Here is a 23,322-nt window from a genome sequence, read left to right on the forward strand (position 1 = left end):
GTAGTTTAGTAATAAAGCATTTGCCCATCATACTCAAAGCCCTGTGTTCTAACAGCACCAATGGGGAAAAGAAACCTCCAAGCAAAAATGCAAATCAAAACACACAAGTTTTAGCTAGGAAATCTGCTGATATACTGTGCAGAGGACTGGCTATTTTTCTCACTTTCTTGTTAACTAACTCTTCCCCTTACTGGCTTCTCCAAATTTACTGAACAGTTTCACTGTGAACCTGGAATATTTTATCTTATTTTTATGTAGGAAGACCTACTTTAAATTATCAACATGAAATTGTGTAATTCTGAGAAATCAGCTTTCAGTTGCATTTTGCTTTCTTAAGATTTATTTTCTTTTGTGTGTTGGGAAACATACCTATGTGTGTGGGAGCACACACCCCAGCAAGTAGGTGATGGTCAGGGGATAAACGGACAGAGTCAGTTCTCTCCTTCTATCAAGTGGGTTCCGAAGATCAAAGTCAGACTGTCAGGCTTGGTGGCCAGTGTCCTGACCCAGGGAGTCATCTCACCTGCCATATACCTGGCAAATTTTATCACCACATTATTCAAGTCCCGAGTAAAATCAACCTCTAACAACTACAAAAATATGTAACAGAAAGATGGAATCTTTAGTACCTATTCAATGGGGTAAAGTAAACAATATTTTCCCACTTGGGAACTCAATGACAAATAATTGTTAACATAATTTTCACAAGTTTTAAAAAGATACACAAAATATAAGGCCTTTCAAATTATTCTACACTTTTAAAAAATATTTCCCTTTAGTAGCCTCAGTGTGCTGGTTAGTCTTAAGTCAACTTGACACATAAACTAGAATTATCTGAAAAGGAGGGAAGCTTGAGAAAAAAACCTCTGTAAGATCCGGCTGTAAGACATTTTCTTAATTAGTGATTGATGGAAGAAGACTGAGCCCATTGTGGGCGGTGCCACCCTGGGGCTCATGGTCCAGGGTCCAATTAGAAAACAGGCTCAGCCAGGAATGGTACACGCCTTTAATCCCAGCACTCAAGGAGACAGGCAGGCGGATCTCTGTGAGTTCGAGTTCAACTTGGTCTACAGCGTCAGATCCCGGACAGCAGGACTGTTACTCAGAGAAACCCTGTCTCGGAGAGGCGAGGGGAGGGAAGGAAAGAGGGGAAGGGAGGAAGGGAGGAAGGGAGGGAGGGAAGGAAAGGAAAAAGAAAGCAGGATAAGCAAGCCATGAAGCAAGCCAGTAAGCAGAACTCCTCCATGGCCTCTGCATCAGCTCCTCCTCCAGGTTCCTGCCCGGTCTGAGTTCCTGTCCCGACTTCCTTCAGTGATGAACTGTGATACAGAAGTATAAGCCAAATAAACTCTTTCCTCCCCTAACTAAGACACCAAGCAAAGTTTTTAAACAGCAGAAGGGCTAATAGTCTAGAAGACAAACACATTACAAAATGTGACTGGTTAGTCCGCTTGCTTAAAACTCATTATAATTGTCATTTTCTCAAACCCTCATTTCCTAAGTCAGCTGAGTTAACAGACACGACTCCCATTACCATAACAAGAGAGAAAGTTCACACTGTAGTCCCCTGGCGGTAAGACACAAAACCATCTATAAAGTGCTCGTGGTAAGGAAACTGAAATCTAAATCTAAGCAATCCTCTACCAATTCTAACTTCAAGAAACAGGGACTGGGGAACACATTTAAAAACATGATCATGTTTTTCTTTTTTAATGGGTCAATGGGTGAAGGGTTTGCTATGTAGGCATGAGAACCAGAGTTCAGTCCCTCAGCCCCGTGTGAAAGCTAAGCACAGCAGCACACATCTGTAACTACAGTGCTTGGGTAGTGGAGACGGGGGTCCAGTGGAGAGCAATGAATAAAGATACCTGACATCAGCTCGTGTCTTCATATGTTTCAGATTCCTCATTCTCCAAATTCAAGGGTTATCATTATCTGAATATCCAGTCCAAAAAATCCTTGTTGTGGCACCTGATCTGTACGTCTGGTCTTTATCTGCTGTGGCAATCATTTTCCACATAAACCCTACTGATTCCAACCTAATATATTCCACTTTTACCTTCAACTTCAAACAACTTATTCCCTAGTGATCCTCGCCTCCTATTTCATCCTGAAACGTTCTCCTGGCTCATTTTCAATCCGAAGAGCCCTCCTTCCTTCTGTTTTCACAATTACTATTCTCTTCAAGCTTTTCCAGACGGGAGAGGTGGCTCGGTGGGTAAGAGAACTAACTAGATGCTCTTCCAGAGGACCCGGGCTAGAGTCCCAACACCCACCTGGTGGCTCTCAACCATGTGTAACTCCAGTTCCAGGGGTCTGGTACACTCTGCTGGCCTCCACGACACCAGGTATGCATGTGGTGCACAGCCATACGTGCAGGCAAACATCCATACACATAAAATAAAAATTTAAAAATAAAGATTTTCCAACTATGCAATGTATACAAATAGACTTCACAGACTTATTGATCTTTTTGGAGAGAAGCTTTTTTTTTTTTTTTTTTTAAAGTAAAAGCCATACTTAAAAAAAAGTAGCTTTTATTTAATGGATTTTTTTAAATTACTTTCTCTTTTTTTTAAGATTTATTTATTTATTTACTATGTATACGGTGTTCTGTCTGCATGTATCCCTGGAGGCCAGAAGAGGGAGCCAGATCTCACTACAGATGGTTGTGAGCCACCATATGGGTGCTGGGAATTGAACTCAGGACCTCTGGAAAAACAGTCAGTGTTCTTAACCTCTGAGCCATCTCTCCAGCCCCCTTAATGGATGTTGAAAATGTGTGCAGCATTAGTCTTGGTCTCCATTAATACTCAAAATCACTCTAGAAGGCAGACATTACAGTCATCTTGACGTATTTCACAGGGAAACTGTAACCCTGGAGTTTATATTCATTACCCACATCACACTAAGTGGCAGAGCTCTTTTCTTTGTCTTACATGACATGGGTCTCACTAGGTAAAGCTGCCCTCAAATTCATGTTCCTTCTGCTTTAGCTTGCTGAGCAATGAGACTGCAGAAGGACCCAACACTGGCCAGTCTGCTCAGATTTCTAGCTACAAGTCTTCAGAACCATGTTCTCAGCCACCTCTTCTGTGTGTCAACAGCAACGAGCTCAAGGCACAAAGTCCACTGGGGCTATTTTATAAATAGTTAACTCAAAAGTGAACCACAACACTAGTTTGAAATTCACATTTCTGTAGTTTATATTGAAATTATCAGTGTTGAGTCTCTCTACAATAAACTATAATATATCACAGAAGAAACCCTGAAAGGAACAAAACAGTTTCCCTACTTCTTCAAATCTTTGCTCCAACTTCTCAGGGAACAGAATTTAGAATTAAAAAAATAAATCACTGCAGTTTCATCTGATTCTGGCACAGAACTTAATACTATGTAGTTCGTATTTAGTTTCCTTTCTGTTGCTGTGAGAAAAGACTCTGAACAAACAACTTGAAGGAGGAAAGGATTTATTTGGCCTAGACTTTCAGGTCACTGTCCTGTCCATTCTTTTTTTTTTTTTGGTTTTGGTTTTTCAAGACAGGGTTTCTCTGTGTAGCTTTGCACCTTTCCTGGAATTCACTCTGTAGCCCAGGCTGGCCTCAAACTCACAGAGATCTGCTTAGCTCTGCCTCCCGAGTGCTGGGATTAAAGGCGTGTGCCACCACCACCCAGCCACTGTCCATTCTTAAGGAAAGAACTCAAGGCAGGAATTCATTCACAGCCAAGGAGTGCAGCAGAAACCATGGAGGAATGCTGCATGCTGGCTTGCTTAAGCTTATTCTTTCTTATACAGCTCAGGACTACCTGCTCAGGGAACGGTGCTATCCACAGTGGGCCTGGGCCCACCTATATCCCAAGCCTATTATTGACAATTCTTATTATCACTAAGGCATCAAGGACATTTCAGCCATAAGAACAGTGAAATAGCTTTTCTAAAGATGATTATGGTCAAGTAATAATACAAGGTTTAGTTTTAACTTTTTCTGAAATCACAGTAAAAATAAAATAACCATCAGCTGCCCCATTTCTAGCCAGCTACTATGCCCTGTATAAACCACATTATTTCCAAGCTCATTTTATTCCCTATTAACAAGTGATCACTTTTAAGTTTAACTTTTTTTTTAATGTTTAAGGAACCAAAACAAATCCGAACCAGAAATTCAAAAAAGGTTTGAATCAAGTTAATCCAACTCAATAAAACTGCATGTTGCTATTAATTATTACACTGTCCCTACACTGGGGCCTGAACAAAGGACATCCACTCAATTAAAATTTACAATCACCTTGATGAAATAGTAACTCATCTCCGTAGTAGAATCAAAGACAGGAAGCTGGCCACTGCCTTGCTCCCACAGGGATTTTCTTTAAGAGAGAGAAAACAAACTTGCAGAGATGATGATTTAGCTTAGTGGAAGAATGCCAGTTCCACCATCATCACCACCAAGAACCGCATTCACAAATAAAGGAACCCCTGACGACATTTCATAGAGGAGGCCTTTACTTTGGGTAAGAGCAACACTGCTAACAAAAATTCTATAAATCAGTATTTAATAGAATCACTCAAATATAAGAGCTAAAATGATTATTCTGGAGTAAAGCCTTTATTTTATAACGACATATCATCCACTTATTCTATACCAGGGTGAATTTTTTTAATTATTGGACAGTATATACTTTCCCTGCTATCCACATTTACTTTAATTTCAGAATCTAATTCAGGAAGCATTGTTGATTAAACTTTCAATTTTCCACACACTATATAGTGCAGTTGCTTTTAATTCTTTATTACTTTAAATGTTTCATTCACTCTCCTTGCTCAGAGCTGCACATGATTTGAGATTTAGAGGTATTTAATTTCCTTAACAATTAATATTCTCTTGATTTTACTAAGATTCAAAAAGGGTTTGAGAAAGCAAATACAAACTATTACATCAGTATGTCTGAGACAATATGAATGGGAAGGAACAGAGAAGTAAAGAATCTGAAACAGAAATACCAGAAATTTGACAGGGCTCTGCTCCAACAAGCTGTAAACAATCTGTAATTCTCATAACAATGTGGGAGTTAGAGTATTATTTTTAAAATATTTCAAGTAATTTGCTTTTGCAAGGCATGTGACACTTGCTTTTAATCCCAGCACTTGGGAGGCAGAGGAGGCAGATTTCTATTAATTCAAGGCCAGCCTGGTCTACATTGTGAGTTCCTGGCCTGCTAGGACTACATAGTGAAACTGTCTCAAAAATAACCCCAACCACCCAACCAAATAAACAAGCCTTTGCTCTCAATGAGTTGTCAAGAATGAAGTATGGCTCACATCACGCACTCCACAGCTGTAGGTGGCGCGTCCTTATTGTACTGTTTTAAAGTACTCACCGAAGCTCTGTCAGGGTCTCCGTCTGCTAAGCCTGCCTCCATAGTGGAAGGTCAATTTATGCCTCTCCCTCCATTAATGCTTAGCCATTCTAGAAGTCTGGAAACCCTAGAAGAAGAAACGTGTATGTATTAGCACTGGCTAACAATTAAAGAAAGCAAGTAGAAAATAAACATTAATGATAGTAGAAGGCAAAAATATTTTATACTAAGGTTACTGGAAAATTAAACAAAAAAAAACAGATTTTGACAAAGTTTTTTCATTTGTTTTTGTTTTAAGAATTAATCTTGGTTATTAATTAGATGGCTCAGTGGTTAAAAACACTTGCTGCTCTTGCAGGGCACCTGAGTTCAATTCCCAGCATCCACTTGGCAGCCAACAGCCATCTATTACTCCAGTTCCAGGGGACCCAACACCCCCTTCTGGCCTCCATGGTCACTGCACACATGTAGTGACAGACATACACGTAAGCAAAACACCCATAAACATAAAATAACAAAATAATAATCATACATGTTTTTTAAAAGAATAAAAGTTCGACGAAAAGTGAAACAGAAAATTTATCTCAGGTGAAAAGAAATACCTAGAGGTAAGCTTTAAAAAAAAATGCAACTGAGCCAGGCGGTGGTGGCGCACACCTTTAATCCCAGTGCTGAGGAGGCAGAGGCAGGCAGATCTCTGAGTTCAAGGCCAGCCTGGGCTATGGAGTGGGTTCCAGGAAAGGCATAAAGCTACAAAGAGAAACTTTGTCTCAAAAAAAACAGCAACTGCCCAACATCTGGGAAGCAGAGGCCAGAAGAGTGATGAGGCGCCATCAAACTCTACCTCAAGAAAACAAAAACCAAGGACATCTCCTGGTTTTCCACATGCTGCATTTTAACACAGTTTTGTTTATGCCAATGTAATAAAGAAGAACTATTTTATTCACTAATCATATATTGACTAGAACTAAAAGACTCAGGCATCCCTTCAAAATAATACTTTATATACAAATATAAAACAAAATATTATATATAAGTCCCCAACTGGATCAGGACCTCTGAATAGGTGAGACAGTTGATTGGCTTGAACTGTTTGGGAGGCCCCCAGGCAGTGGGACCGGGACCTGTCCTCAGTGCAGGAGCTGGCTGTTTGGAACCTGGAGCCTATGCAGGGACACTTAGCTCAGCCTGGGAGGAAGGGACTGGACCTACCTGAACTGAATCTACCAGGTTGAACTCAATCCCCAGGGGAGTCTTTGCCCTGTAGGAGATGGGAATGGGGGGAGGACAAGGGATTCTGTGGCTGATAGGTAAAATTAAATTAAATTATAAAATAAAATAAAAATAAATATTATATATAAATATAAAACAGGTAGGCTAATTAAAATACAAAAAGTGGTGAATAGGCAGCCTGAAGTTGAAGCTGGTGGTCTTGGGAATACAGTTGGTAAAACAGGATATGTACAGACGTGTAAATAAACAGGATGTGGAAATAGCAGATGGAAACCAAGAAGCACAGAGGTACAACATTTGCCTAATAACAACTCTATCGTGATCCAGGTGTGGTACATGGGTACCTCTAGTCTTAGTACTCAGGAGACTGAGACAGGAGGATCACTAAGAGTTAAGAGGCCACCCTGGGATACATTAACAAGAAAAACAAAACAGAAAACCCAACTCCAACAGTTAATAAACAATACAAGGAAGAAGTAATTAACAAAAGAAGCAGAAGAAACTTTTCTGCACTGGAAAAATATAGATCTTCATAATGAGAAGACCTCTTTGAAAGCAAACAGAATTATTCAATGTCTCAGCCAATCTGTGCCACCTTCATAACTAAATCCTGCACATTCCAAATGCCACCATGCAGACAGAAGAGGAATTTAAAAAAAGCATTGGGTGACTTTTCTTCATTTAACTTACTGGAGTAGGTGTAATTATCCTTTTCCTTTTCTCAATGACATTTCAAACATCTAGAGAACAGCATAAAATAAATATTGCTGACACTGACCTTTTTTTTTTTAAAAAAAAACATGGACTCCAAATGAAAGTAATGCCTCCCCTGTAAATGTCTTGCCATCCAATAAAGCGAGGTAGAAAGATGAAAGCTATGTTGAAGTGAGTTACAGAGCCTGAGAAGTTCCAAAATCCATCCTTCTTTAACCCTGCCTAAAAGTCAGTGTGTATTCTTCCCAATGTAATTTTCACTTAGAGCAGGGAGAAGACTCGCTCATAAAGCCCTTGACATATAGCATGAGGACCTGAATTGTATCCCCAAACCCACGGTAAAAGGCATGCTTGGTAATGCATGTAATTCTATTACTGGGAAGAGAGAGACAACGGGATCCTACTGACTAGCCAATTGGGCCAAACCAGTGAGCTCCAGGTTCAGTGGGAGACACTGTCTCAAAAACAAGGTAGAGAGTAATAGAGGAAGCTACCCAGTGTCAACCTCTGGCCTACACACACAAATGCATACATGTGCATACACACAGAGAAAGACAATACATACACAAGCTCACAAAAACTTCATGTAACTGGACCTTATATATTTAAACTTTTAATTCAGGGGTATGGGGCATGTGACTAAACCATAGCACATAATCTAGAAATGATCTTTATAGTTCTAAAGGGTTATAAAGGAAAAATAGGAGTAGTGAATAGGAGGACAAAAATAAGTAACACAAGACACTATGTAGACCAGAAAGCCTGAAGTCCTAACTAGCCTTGACAATGATGACAACTAGGTCTCACGTGAATGTTTCATCCAAGGGTGACTCAACAGTGGGAGACTCTAATGACCAAATGGACAGCGGCCCGTTCTGTGATGTCATCTAAGGGTGACCTCAACAGTGGGAGACTCTAATGACCGAATGGACAGTGGCCCGTTCTGTGATGTCAGGGAGTCTTTCCCCAGGCATTCCTGTTTGCCCAATAGATTCATGAACAAAGTGGTCATGGTGGCAAGGATGGAATTGGGATCAGGAATATGGCTTTCTATTTCCCAATTAGGCAGGCAGCAATGCCTTCCTGGAGCATTGCTCACCAAAAGCTTACACATACATATTCTGAAAAAGACTTCTACTATACGGTACTGCTTCTCCATTAGTTAGGATACATACTTCTCGAGGTGCTATTTCCAACGGGATGAATGCTACATTTGGGAGACACAATAATGATCTCACTTGGCTAGAGACTGAAATTACACCCTAGCCATCTTGGAGTATCAGTGCCTCTGAAACAACTGATTTCAGTTACTACAGAGACATCACATTGGTGGTCCACAATGAAGGTAAGAAAGGCTACATCCAAAGTATAGGAAAACCCTTACTAATCTCTTTGTATTACTATTTCTCATGATTAATGTTAATGGAAAACTACAGTAGTACAATCCAAACACCGTAACTAGACAAGATGCTTGCAGAGAGTAAACCATATAAAATGGATATACTAGAAGATACAAATATTTGTGTGCTGTGACTATAAAGTTACAGAGAACTGTACTTTATTTTGAGCATGTCCATGTGCAAATCAAGTAAGTTTGATTTCTTCCCTCTCACTGGCTTATAATGTAAGATATACTGACCTCACATTATATTTAAAGCCATTGTTGTTGTTGTTGTTATTATTATTCTTATTATTATCACTATTATTACAAATGTACACATATGATGGGAGGGATGCACAGGCTATGATGTATATGTGGAGGTCAGAGGTCAGCATATAAATGGGTCCTTTCCTTCCGATGTGGATTGCAGGGATCAATGCAGACTGCAGGGCTTGTGTGCATGCAAGCCCTTCTACCCACTGAGCCCTCACTGACCCTCAGCTTCACCTGTGTAAAGACCCATTGTCTCCACATGCAGCTACAGTCTCAAGTACTAAGGTTGGAAGTGCATTGTGAATTAGTGTGAGTGTGGTTTACAGAAGCATATATGGTGCCAGGCTGACTTTACAGGACCACTTGGCTGCACTATGGTTACCAAGTATTCCGTCATGTACAAGTCTAGATGATGCTGAGAAGGTAGCTTTCAGATGTGACTAACATTTAACCCCTCAAAGTGAAAGTGAAATAGGTTAATTTCCATAATGTGAGTGGAACTCAGCCAATTAGTTGAAGGCTGGAAAAAAAAAAAAAAAAAAAAAAAAACCAAAGACTGATATTCTCTAAAAAGAAGTAACTCTGCTTCTTGATCCCCTTTCATTCAAGACTCCAGTACCAACTCCCTAGGTTTCCAGTCTGCCTTGCATATTTCATAAATATAACTCCTCACTAATGCAATGAGCCAGTTCCTCAAAATGGGCAGAATAAGGGGCTTCATTTAATCAGCTAAGCCTTGGGGAGAGACTATGATCTTCTAAAGAAGGAAGGTGGCCTTGTAAATTTTAGAGGACTGTTCATTTTTATTTGTGTGTTTGTGTTGTTGCTGTTATTTCTTCAGTTTTAGACAATCTCTTGGAGTGTCGTGGCTAGAACACCCTATGTAGCACTGGATGACCCTGAACTCTGATCCTTCTGTCTCCACTTCCCACACGTTAGGGTTACAAGCATGCACTCTCCAAAGCCTTCTGTATGCTAGGCAGCTACGAGTTATTCTACTAACTAAGCTATAACCCAAGTCCACAGATTTTATTTCTAAACCCCAATAAGTATATCAGCCAATTCCTCAAAATCAAACATTTGATATCCTTTCCCACTCCCTTTTACACACACATACAAAATTGATTGCTTTTCTGTAGAACCCCAAGTCCAAAAATATGTAGGCATATGTGATAGTTTAAACAAGATGTACCCCATATTCTCAGGTATCTGCATATGTAGTCCCCAGTTGGTGACAACGTCTGGGTAGGGTGTGGCCTTGCTAAGGAAATGTGTTTTGAGGTTTCAAACGCCATGCACTGTTTCCAGTGTGCATGTGGTTCAGGGTGTGAGCTCTGAGCTCTTTCTGCTGCCCTGCCTGGTGTTTACTGCCATACCTCCCTACTGTGAAGATGGACTCTTATCTTTCTGGAACTATCAGCCAGAAACAAACCCTCCTTTCTATATGTTGCTTTGGTTTTTGATGTGTTATCACAGCAACAGAAAAGTAACTCACAGAGCGTATGTCACCTGCACGGGCACAGGTACATTTCATCATCTATTCTCAGTGCCTGGGTGCTTTCCTCTGCATCAGACACTGAAGGCATGGGAATTCCACTTTGCAAACATCTTTGCCTTTGAGATTCTGAATGATTTACATTAAGACAATGCAATGCTATGCATGTTGTCTGGAAGGTCCAAAAGAAATAGAAACCAATCTACCCTTCATCTGAGCTCAGTGAACATGGATTTGGATAGGCGTGAGGTTTTGAAGTGATCACCAAATGATTCCATGTCAGCTACCACTTGGCATGGCCAGACAACATTTACATTATACAATTATCACCAGTGACAAAATTCAAAAGCAGAAAGTGTCTTCTGTTTTCACATCTGTAGTTTTCTGAATAAACTTACCAGGGTCTAATTCCTCAGACTAATTTTCCTTGGACTTTAATTATCTTCAGTAATTTGCTTTCTCAAAAGCTATCTAACCCGATAATTTTTAAATAGCATTTAATGCAAAAGAGAAAAGTCAGGCAGGGAAGAAGGCAGGAGTTGGGCAGGGAGAATCATGGACAGGAGGGAAGGCCTCAGAGATGATCCCGAGTCAAGACCCCAGGAACATGAGGGAATGAGCCCCACAGCTGTCCAGGCAGAAAAGCAAGCGAGTGCAAAGCCCCTGGAGCAGGACCCTGGCATGTTTGCAGAACAGCAGGGGATTCCTGCTGCAAGTGGGGAAGGAGAATGGGGAGCGAAGAGAAGAGCAGCTAGTTCCCAACCACAGTGAGTCCGGCTCCACGGACAGCACAACTTTACCCTGACTGAGACGGAAGACAGCTGCTGAAAGTAAGTACAAAAAAGGACTTGACTTCTGTAGGGCGGTCGGTCGGTTGGTCGGTCAGTCGGTCGCTCTAGGTGCTAGCTCTGAATACAGTAACAAGTGAGTACTGACTGTGCCATACAAGAGACAGCGGTGGCCTGCACCAGAAAAGCAGCAGACACGGGAGACGCTGCCCAATTTTTATATACCTCGTATATACAGTCAAATTATTATTATTGACGAGCCTCATATACAAGGTATAAACTACAGAGGAGGTTGGAGAAACTGGCAAGGATTTTGCTTTAAGCAACTAACAATAAAAAATGGAGTTGCCACTAACAGGTACTCAGCATATCCTAGGAAGACTTGGGAAGAGCATAAGTGGATATGAACTCATCTCCAGATGGACACTCATGGGATACCACTTAGACCTCTGAATGGAGACATCACGGAAGCCACTGAGGAGCTGGAGAGATGGCTTAGCTGTTAAGAGCAGTTGTAGCTCTTGCAAAGGACCTAGGTTCAATTTCCAGCACCCACATAGTGGCTGACAACCATCTGAAACCCCAGTTCTAGAGGTTTCACCCTCCTCTGACCTCAGGCAGCAGGCATGCACATAGTACACATACACACATTAAGGAAAAACATTCATACAATAAAATAAATCCTCGAATTAAGAAAAAAAAAGGCAAAGGAGGAAGTTGAACATGCAGACCTGACTCTGAGGTGGGTCAATCTAGCAATCGAAAGTGACAGTCTGCACATGTAGCAGAATTCAAATCAGATGAGATCGTGTTGAGAACTGGGGAGGTGAAGCTCAGTCCAGGGCCATGTGATACTTACGCTTGAAAGGATCAATGTTTATTTTTTAATCTCATTTTTAGTTTTCAATGTGAAGAATTTTCTGTTGTTACTCTTTGCAAAGGCAAACTCTCTCTATAAAAAAGGACAGATCCACACAAACTAAATCTTAACATCTAACAATGGGCGCAGGAGAAGGAAAGGAAGCCTGAAGTTAACAGTCTGTGCTATAAGGAACAGAGTTAAGAAACACTGCTAACAGCAAAACCCTGGAGGGAGAAGGTGGTGGGGGCTGTGACGGTTAACATGCGTTTCAACTCGATGGATTAAGAAGCATCTAGGTAACACACCGCTGTGAGGGTGGAGGCAGGTGTTTCCAGGGAGGTGAAATTGGAGGGTGTGGGAGACCGACCCTGACTGTGAGTGTCAGCACCCATGGAGTGGGAGCCCAGACAGAGCCGGAGGAGATATAAGCTAGGCAGCAGGTTTCCTCTTTTCCTGCATCCTAAGTGTGAGTGCAGCATACCCAGGGGCCTCAAGTTCCTGGCCGTCCATGCCTTGCCGTAGAGAAGTCTATCCTCCAAACAGGAGCCAAAACACACACACTTCCTCCTCCCTCACGTGGGCTGTTTTGTTACAGCACCTAGAAAAGTAACTAATGCAGAGGCTTAAAGGATTTGTGCATCCATCTCACAATCTCTTAGAGGTGAACAGTTATGGACATCTCTATAACCCCAACTTAGAAAATAGAAGTGCGGATTGTTTTAACTAAAACGGAAGTTGAAAGCAAGCTCAATGGTAGTAAGTTTACAAAGCAGGCTTGAGGAAAAGAGAGATAGTCCCCTCTGTCAATCAGCAGCTTTTCAGAGTTGCGGTGCTTCAACACCAAAACAAGAGCTTCAGGACTTTAAGAGTTCTGTATCAGAACACTCAGGTCTCACTTCTCAAAACCGCCAAGTGAAGCTAAGGCTGTATGTTAATTACTAGCTGAATTCAAAGTTTAAAAAAGGTCATGTTCTCTCTTTTGTTATCAGTACTCTAAAAAGACCGCTCGGAAAACTGGCCCCTCAATCTCCATACTTAGTCTAACAAAGTTCTTACAGAACCTAAGCATAACAAAATTTCTTCTGTATTTTGGGCTTAAATTACCATTTTGGTCACAGAGAAAAGGCACAGAGAAGCAAGTACCAAGCAAGGGTAACGCCATTTGCAGCCATCCTACAGGATACCCCAGAGGTTTTTTTGTTTCGTTTTGATAAACACATATATAAGAAAAACAACAGCTCTTTCATTTTGATAACTAAATCCACTGAACTTTTAAATAACATATTTTTATCTCTCAAGAGAATTTCACTCTGTCAGTTTGACGTAAAGAAACAATTTAAGGTTACCCGCCAAGCACTGTGGTTTGGCGCGTCTGCATGACGCTTCAGAATCTATGGTACAGCAGTGAGGGTTTGGAGCACAGGCCCGTGAGCTGGGGGGGACTGCAGGCCCTCTGAGGGCAAAGCAAGCCAGAGAAGCGGCCCTGGGCCAAGGAGCAGGGAACGGCTGCGAGTTTACAAGTGGTTTGGATCTACACAGAGACTCTCAAAAAAGGAACCTGACACACCTGCATCTACTCTCCATAGTCTTTAGCTAAGAAGAGGTAACCCTCTGAATTTAACAAACCTGCAGAAGACATCACATTCGATGATGAAACACTTGTCCTCCCACTGTAATGTGGACAGTGTCAACAGCCTTTCCATTTAACTTCACAGTAGTTAGGGATCCTAACTAGTGTAATAAAGGCAATTTTAAATTCTAAGAAGTGAAAGAAAAGAAATTATATTTGCAGATAATGTGAATGCACACAAAAGAATATGAAAATTGGTAGAATTCTGTATAATGACTAATCTTGATCATCAACCTGATTGGATTGAGAGCTGTCTAGGAGCTTAAGTAAACAACACTAGCTGTGTCTATGAGAACATTTCCAAAGATGAACATGCCCAGAACGGCTCTGACAAAAATCAATGCTTTAATCTTTTGACGGATCAAATTCTTGAAATCAGACTACTCAGAAATGATGGCACTGTAGGGGTGGGGCCGAATCCGGGAGGAAGCAGGTCGGCATGTCTTTGAAGGGCTTCTTCTGGCCTAGGCCACCTCCTGCTCCTCTGCCCTGCTGGCTGGCTGCCAGGAACTGAGCACTCATGTCCTCAGGCTCTCTCCATCACGCAGCTGAGGCTCAAAGCAATCGAGCGAGCTGGCTGTGGACTGAAGCCTCTGAAGCTATCAACTCAACAAATCTTTCTTTTCAGTTGTCTTCTGACGTGTTTATCACTGAGATCAGGTTTAACGCAGTGCAGTTAGCAAGACTACAATACATAAGGAAAATCATCCCTACAGATAGGAACTGTCAGAATGACATGATTCCATTTGTAAATGAATATATTTCACATACGTAGAAAATAAACCCAATATAAATATGAAAGGCTTCTATAATGCATAAAAAGTTGCAAAATGTCACAAAAGAAATAAAGAAAATCTAAACAAAGAAAAATATACTATGTTCCTGGCCTAGAAAGCCTTGATATTTTTAAATTGTTAATTCTCAGGCTGGAGAGATGGCTTGGTAGTTAAAAGCACATACTGCTTTTTTAGAAGATACAAGCTCAGTTCAGAGCATCCATATGGGGTAGGGGTTCACAATACCCTGTTTCTCCAGCTCTAGGGGGATCTGATCTCACTGGCCTCCATGGGCACCTACACTTCACAAGCATATACCCATAAACAGACACACAGAGAAACATACACATAATTAAAAAGCAAATTAAATGCATTAAAAGTTATTACTTCTCAAATTAATTTATATACTCAAAACTGTAACCAATCACCCAACAGACTTTTTCTCCCTTTTTTGTAACTAAACATATTGATTTTATAAATAGTATGTAAAATCAAATGGGAAAGGAGGACCAGAGTTCAGTCTGAACAGATATTTGTTATTGTTCTTGGTATTGTTTTAAGAAAGTAAATAAAAAACAGGAGGAACTTCCAGTCATGGTGGTGTATGCCTTTAATATCAGCTCTGAGGAGACAGAGAGAGGCGTTCTCTGTGAGTCCCAGGCCAGCCAGAGCTACACAGTGAGAGCCTGTCTTGAAAACAAAAACCAGAAACAACTCAATCATCTTAAAGCAAAACTAATTTCAAAAAGTACCAGGAGTAGGATGCATCTCAGTGGCAGGGCACTTGCCTGTCATTTGTGAGACTCTGGATTCAATCTCTAACACTTAAGTAAGTGGAGAGGAATTTTAGAGTCCTTTTATAGGACTCAAATTCTAAAGGTCTAACAAATCACTTCTGCAACAGAGTGGCCCACCAAACCTAATACCACCATACCAGTGAGTTTTCTATCAACTTGACAGAAGCCAGAGGCAGCAGAGAGAGGAGGGAGATTCGATTGAGAAAATGCTTCAATACGATCACACTATAGGCAGGTCTGTAGGGTATTTTCTTAACTAGTCATTGATAGCGGAGAGCGCAACCATTGTGGGTGGTGCTGCTGGTCCTGGGTTCTGTAAGAGAGCAGGCTGAGCAAGCCAGGGGAAGCAAGCCAGTAAGCAGCACCCCTCCATGGCCTCTGCATCGGCTCCTGCCTCCAGGTTCCTGCCGGGTTTGAGCTCCTGTCCTGACTTCCTTTCATGATAAATGGTGATTGGGAAGCATAGTCAAATAAACCTTTTCCTCTCCAGTTTGCTTTGGTCATGGTGTTTCATCACAGCAACAGAAACCCTAACTAGGAAATAACATAGGAGAGCTTAGTGGCATTCTTATATTAGCTGATGTTGTAAACTCAACTTGTGGATGTTAAAGGACCACTTGTGAAGTATGACCACTTAAGATTTATTTTTATTTTTTAATTCTCTCTCTCTCTCTCTTTCTCTCTCTCTCTCTCTCTCTCTCTCTCTCTCTCTCTCACTCTCTCTCTCTCTCTCTCTCTCTCTCTCTGTGTGTGTGTATACTTTGAGAGAGAGACAGAGGGGAGAAAGTGTGTGTGTGTATACTTTGAGTGCAGGGAGCTTCAGGGACCAGAAAGGGCATTGGATCCCCTGGAGCTGGAATCACACAAGGCTGTGAGTCACCCAGAGTGAGTGCTGGGAAGGAAATAACCCCGGTCCTCTGGAAGGGCAGCAAGTGCTCTTAACTGATAAGCCCCAAGTGCCGTCACATTAAACCACGGCTGAGTCGTTAAACAGGGGATATCTGGGACCTTCTCAGACTTCCGCTTGCTTGACTCCCCTCCCTACCAAGTTCATCTACCCCACTGCTGCTCATTTATCTACGTTCCGAACTGGTAGAACCGCCCTCCTTCAGATTTTCCACATACCCTCTATTCGTCACCTGAACAGTTTCCGACTTCTCTCATGAATAGTTTGCAATATTGTACTTGGTTCTGGAATTCTATGTACTCCTGGGACTATATCAGACTGATACGTTGAAAATATTCTGTGTCTTTCTCATTTTTAAGGGCTACACTTTACTTTCGCATCATGTGTATATGTTTGCATCTTTGTAGGGTACATGTGCTTGAGTCTCTGTGTGGGGTGTGTGCCCATGGGAATCCAGAGGGGCAAATGCCTCTAGAGTCACAGCACTTGTGAGCCTTCTGACACTGAAGCTGGCAACTGAACCCACATCCTCTGCAAGAAGAACACGCACCTCTTAACTGCTCAGTTACCTTTCCAGTCCCCAACTGAAATAGTTCAATAAATTAAAAATAGGATCTGTATGCAGGAAACAAGAGTAGGGGATGCTCCTGAATATAAACTGTACTAAATGATTTATTAAAATTTGTTTTTATTTTATGTGTGAGTGTTTGCTCGAATGTATACCACGTGTGTACCTCGTGCCTGTGGAAGCCAGGAAAGAACACTGGATTCCCTCAAACAGGCAGTTAGCCACCACGTGGGTGCTTGGAACTGAAACCAGGTCCTCTGCAAGATCAACAAATGCTCTAAACCACTGAGCCCTCTCTCCAGCTCCAGCACTGAATGCTTTCTAAGACAAGATTTTTTTTAAACCATTAAATTAACAGAGACACAGACTTTCATTATTTGTCTCAAAGCCTAGTGGAATTGAGTTCACAGTACTAAGTCAGCCCTTTAACACTCTATTCCCCAGCTGTAATAAAATGTTTTGTGCTTTTCTCCTTATTTCTCTGGTGTGCACTTCACAGCTCTAATAAGGCCTCCCTGTGTCTCATCTCCTCCCTGTCGCTCTAAACACCCGTGGCTTCAGCCTCCATCACAGGCTGACTAGTCCCAGTACCATCTCTATTCTGAAGGGCTCATCCCACATCCACCATGCAGCTTTTCCAAAGCAGAGAGAGCCCTCCATGTCCACATCTGTGCTCGCTCTCCATAGCCTACTCTCTGCAATGCTTCCCCTTCCACGACCACTCTTCACAAGGACACTGGTCTTTGGTGGTTCCAATTTTAGACTGTATTATTTTTCAGAAATGTAAGGCCTATCGTGTCCTTCCTTTCTCAACTTAGTTAAAGGGCTTCGCCACCTGTCATCCCATTAGATCTCCTCAGGGTCTCCTCTGGCCCTTGATGTTATGAGCCACTTCCAAGGCTCAGCTCCTATGCCTCAATGGACACTGTGAGAACCTGGCCACTCTTCATTTTCCTAATGCTTGCCTGTTGTCCAAACTGCTCAAGAATCCCCTCTTCTGGGAAAAAGATGACTTCCTCAGCCTGAGAGAGATACTGTTCAATGGGCTGGGGAACTTACCTTTATCACAAATCACAATAACCAGATGTGATGGCCCATGCCTGTAATCTCAGCACTCAGGAGGTAGAGGCAGGAGGAGCGCTGTGAGTTCAAAACCAACCTGGAAAATATATATAATATAGCATGGGTTACAGAGCTAAACTCTGCTTCAAAAATTTTTTCTTTGTACTTCTGTTTCTTGTTTTATATTTTTAGCATATAGATCTCATTTAATGTTTTAGTAATAACCTTGTAATTTCCATAAATGGGAAAAACTCACTAAATAATACAGGGGAAAATGTAATTAAATCACTTACTCAATTAAGAGTAGCAATGGGTGCTAGAAAGATGGTTCAATGGTTAAGTGCACTTGCTGCTCTTGCAGAAGACCTAGGTTCAGTTCCCAGCACCCACATGATGGCTTACCTTCAGTTCCAGGGGACCCAATGACCTCTTCTGGCCTCCAAGGACAACAGTTAGGCACGTGGTGCATATATGTGTATGCAGGCAACATTCACACACATAAGATAAAAATAAACCTCTTGTTAAGAGTATTCACAAAAGACAGGGAAACGTCACTAGCAAATAAAGTGGGCCAGTCTTTGGGAGCACTTAACAAATGTCATTTTACTGTGAGGGCGAATCTCCAAGGACTGGGGCGTCTGGGCTAGGTTACACCATTAGAACCTACAGCAGTACTTCTCTCACACACAAGAGACCTCAGGAAAGCCATCGGGGAGGAAGAGTTTGAGAGCACAGTCCATCGTGGCAGGGCAGGCAGCAGGAAGAGGAGGTTACAAAGCATCACAGTCAGGAAGGAGAGAAAGAGGACGTGCCTGCTCAGCCAGGGCACAACCCACGAAACGATACTGCCCACTCTGGGTGGGGCTTTCCACCCCAGTGAATCTGATCTATAATCTCCCTCACAGGTATGTCCATCTTTGTCTCTAATGTGATTCTAGAGCCTATTGGTCAGCAGCCAATTTAAACCATCACAGAGGTAGATTGTGGTTTTGATCTGCCCAATGCAATTCCTTTGGTAACAAGAGCTAAGTGTTATCTTCCTTTGAGGAAAGCAGCGTTTTTCCTGATGTATGCAGTTATGAAATGTCATCTTCTCCCAGCCATTAAAAAAAAAAAAAAAAAAGGAAAGGAAAACACACCTCGAGGCAGGCCGACCTCAGTCTCCTCCTCCACACTGGAAAACTATCTGCTCCAGAATAAGGCGTGGACACAGTAACTGATGACTAACCCTCCCAAGGCCCTGACCACAGCCTACCCCCGTCAGCAACTGTAAAAGGCAGTGCAGATGACACGCCAACCTCACAAATGAAGAGGGGAGGGCTCACAGAAGACCTTGTCTTAAAAGCAGAAGAAGCTCGGATGTTCGGAACTCAAACTACTGACCTCCGGGCTACTCATCACCTACACATTTTTAAATTCCAAGTTGTATCAAATACCAAGCTTAGAAATGTCTTTAACAGGAGAAATGTAAATTCATCAGGGAGAAAATGTACTCCAATTTTTTTCTCTAGCCTTAGCAAGTATTAATTCTTCTGAACAAATTAAAGTGGACATCCAAGATCCATCAGCATTTCCATTATGTGAAAAACTAAGAACAGGAACGTAAAATAAACAGACTGTCAAGTCCTTATCTTCTCCTTAACAACTTAGTTGGAGGGACCAAAACTATGTATGAAAAAATCCAGAAAAAAATCATCACACCCATAATCCCAGTGCTTAGGAAGTTGAGGCACAGGAATGCCATTGAGCTTGAGGTTAGGCTCCCCTGTGTAATTTCCTGGCCAGTCTCAGCCACTCGGTGAGATCCTGTCTCAGGAGAAAAAACAAAAAAACAAAACAACTGCAAGGGCTGGAGAGATGGCTCAGTGGTTCAGAGCACTGGCTGCTCTTCTAGGGACCTGGGTTTGATTCCCAGCACCGACATGGTGGCTCACAACCATCCGGAACTCCAGTTCCAGGGATCTGATGCCCTCTGCTGGCCTCTATGGACATCACAGTGGTGCACAGACATACTTGCAGGCAAAACAGCCATACATATGAAGTAACATTAATAATAATAATAATAATAATAATAATAATAATAATAATAATAATGTGTTGGCTTTCCTGTTCCTTTGGAGGTTTAGGAAAAGAAGGAAGAGCAAGTATTTGGGTGATCTTTGAAAACCATGTTGGGTGTTCGTGCTGGTAGTCACAGTGGCTCTGGCCTGCAAGTCCAGCATTTCAGCGGGAGAAGTAGAAGATTGTGAGTTCCAAGCTAGCCTGAACTACATAGCTAGACTCTGCCTCAACTCTCCAGCTAAGCCCTTCACAGAATCCTCACTACTATGGACCTGTCCCCTTCTTTGACCCCTACTCAATCTGTGTCTAACATGTCCCCACTAAATACCGACCTCCAGCTAAGCGATCATCACCGCGGCTCCTCTACCGCTCACACCAAAGACTGGGTCAGGTAAAACCAGGACGCTTCCAGGAAAATGTACAAGACAGTGAGGAGAAGCAACACAGGGTGCTAAAGTAACTGAAAAGTTACAAACTCATTTCTTGACAAATTCAGGTCTTCTCATGGGAGGACAGAACTTAAGGTCTGACCTATGATAGAAAGGTTTCTACTACTGAGCTATACCAAGTCCCAGATTCCATGTTTAAATACCACATTTCTGATACACAACTCTAGTTACCGCAGCCCCAAACTATCCATCTTCCTAAAAATTAGTAAACTAGTCAGGTGTGGTGGCATATGCCTTAATCTAGCACATGGGAGGCAGAGATAGGTGGATCCCTTCAAGTTTAAGGCCAGCCTGGTCTACATAGCAAGTTCCAGGACACTCAGGGCCATGGAGTGTGACTATCAAAAAACAGAAACAAAACAAAAAGCAACAACAACAACAACCACAGCCCAGCAAGCCATACCTCTGTAAGCTTTGGTTAGTTGCTCAGACTGAGGAAGCACAGCTAAAGAACAGCAGCTGCTGGCTAATCCCCACTGACAGTCCAAGTCCTTTGCCTCTTCCTTACTACAAGGAGTACTTAGCATGCTAGAAAACAGCAAGCGTAAGTCTCTGTTGGAGGAACTGGTAAAAACATCAACTTCCCCCGAGACCAAAAATATAAACCATGCCGGGAGGTGGTGGCGCACGCCTTTAATCCCAGCACTCAGGAGCCAGAGCCAGGTGGATCTCTGTGAGTTCAAGGCCAGCTTGGTCTACAGAATGAGTTCCAGGACAGGCGCAAAGCTACACAGAGAAACCCTGTCTCGAAAAAACCAATATATATAAACCATGAGGAGGGAGTCCCTGAATTTCATGTGCCAGACATCATAAAAATGATACTCTTGGCCAGGCGGTGGTGGCGCACGCCTTTAATCCCAGCACTCGGGAGGCAGAGCCAGGCGGATCTCTGTGAGTTCGAGGCCAGCCTGGACTACCAAGTGAGTTCCAGGAAAGGCGCAAAGCTACACAGAGAAACCCTGTCTCGAAAAACCAAAAAAAAAAAAAAAAAAAAAAAGATACTCTTATTCAAAAGCATAGTTTTCGGGATGGAGATGGAGCTGGTAGAGTGTTTGCCAAGCATGCATAAAGCCCCTGGGCTTAATCTCCATTACCACAGAAATCCAGGTATGACAGTACACACCTGTAATTGAACATTTAGGAAGCAGAGGCAGGGAGACCAGGAGTCCAAAATTGTCCTCAGTTATGTAAGGCTCTGGTGCAGCCTACTCTACATGAAACATGTCTCAAAAAAAAAAAGTATAAAGTAATTCTTAACGGAGAGGGACTGGAGAGATGCAGTTAGGAGCATTGGCTGTTCTTTCAGAGGACCTCGGCCCTGTTCCCAGTAACCACATGGTGGCTCACAACTATCCGTAACTCCAGTTCCAAAGGCCACAACACCCTCTCGTGGCCTCCCCACTCAGAACACTATAAGCATGTGGTACATACATGGAGACAAAACACCCACACACATAAAATAAAAATAAATAAAATCTCAAGGAATTATTGAAGCCAATAGAAGAACTGAGTTTAAAAGAAAAACATGATGAGAAGCACTAATTTGAAAGCAGATGAAAGACTCTAGAGCCAGACTGATATCTATAATCCAGCACTCAGAAGGCTGAAGCAGGACTGCCCTGGGTGCAAAGCCATCAAGGACTACATCATAAGACATGGTCTCCAAAAACAAAACAAACAAAAAATTCTATTGGTTTACAAAAAAATTAAGATATATATGGAATTCAAGCAAGATGCTCAGTTCCACTAGTCACCAAAGAAATGCACAGAAAGAAAGGTACAATAACACACTCTTGAAGGGTGACAAGGACAGCTAAAATATTCTTAAATGACAGTGCAAGAACTAAGGATGAGCAAGAACCAAATAAAACACTCCTACACTGTAGGCCCAAGAGAGATGGACAAGTAGCCAGCCAAAGACCTGTAACACGGATTTCCTTCTATAACAGCTTCATTTATAATAGCCAGAAACACAAACTAAGCCAAATGCCTATCACCTGGTGAGCAGATAAATGAAGTGCAGCACAGTCACATTTCAGTGAAACAGTCCCCAGCCGTAACAAGGAACAGTCTCAAACTTCTGCTGAACAAGTGAAGCCAGACTACAGTATATCCTCCAATTCTAACGATATGAATTAAGAACAGAACCCAGATCAGCTGTTACCTGGGGAAGAGTGGGAAAGAAGAGAAATCAAGGAGGAGGCATGGGAGATTTTAAAGGGCTACTGGAAGAACTGTCTAAACTGTGGTGTTGGTGTCACGGGTGTATACAACTACAAAACACAAACTGTCGTTTAAAATGGGTATGTTTTTAAATTTCATGCACACCATATCTGAATAAAGTAGTCTGGGGTTTCCAGTTGTATTTTAACATATGAGAATTATTACAGGAAGAGAGAAAAGCAAGATTATACTTTCACAAACAACGCTGTCAGGCATCCTGGACACACTTTTAATTCCAGCACTCCAAAAGGCAGAGACAGGGGGATCACCGTGACTTTGAGGCCAGCTTGCAGCCTGTGTTAATAGTGACTTAAGGCAACCTGGGCAACATAACGAGGTCCTGTCTACACTCACACTCACACTTTAAAATGAGGGGAAATGTTCAAATTTTAGCACAGCTGAACCTAAGAGGATGCCTAAAGGAAAGCCTGTAGGAAGGAGAAAGTGCATGTGCTCTGCTGTCCTCTGGGAAATGGAAGCAAGGCACAGAACGGCTGTGAAAATCAGACAGGGCAGTTAATCTGCCTGGCTGCCAGCAAGTCACAGCTACGCAGTGCACAAACTTGAACCCTGTATCTGTACTCGGGTGAGGCCGAGACAGTAAGAGTTACATGGAGGAGATGATGAGCGGCCTTCCAGAGGAAAGGATTTGGACGGTAGTTTTGAAGGGAGAGAAGAAAATGGACTGAAGGGAGGGGGTGCACCACAGGTGGGGGGCTGGTGCTGTGCAGAAGCGCGGAGGCGGAAA

General features: G+C 42.2%; 1 protein-coding gene across 10 annotated transcripts in view; it reads right to left on the reverse strand.

Annotated features, from left to right (window-relative positions):
• Osbpl8 (oxysterol binding protein like 8) overlaps positions 1-23,322 on the reverse strand; it is a 137,421-nt gene that overhangs the window by 92,027 nt on the left and 22,072 nt on the right. For 8 of the 10 annotated variants that reach the window (XM_059245543.1, XM_059245548.1, XM_059245547.1 and 5 more), the window contains exon 2: positions 5,377-5,482. In XM_059245543.1, the coding sequence (XP_059101526.1) occupies positions 5,377-5,418 (42 nt within the window). In that variant the 5' untranslated portion in view covers positions 5,419-5,482. Of the gene's footprint in view, positions 1-5,376; positions 5,484-23,322 lie in introns of those variants that run through there. The other 2 variants (XM_059245549.1, XM_059245550.1) reach the window with 2 other exon arrangements.

Source organism: Peromyscus eremicus, chromosome 18, assembly GCF_949786415.1.
Source record: "Peromyscus eremicus chromosome 18, PerEre_H2_v1, whole genome shotgun sequence".
In the NCBI taxonomy this organism is placed as follows: domain Eukaryota; kingdom Metazoa; phylum Chordata; class Mammalia; order Rodentia; family Cricetidae; genus Peromyscus; species Peromyscus eremicus.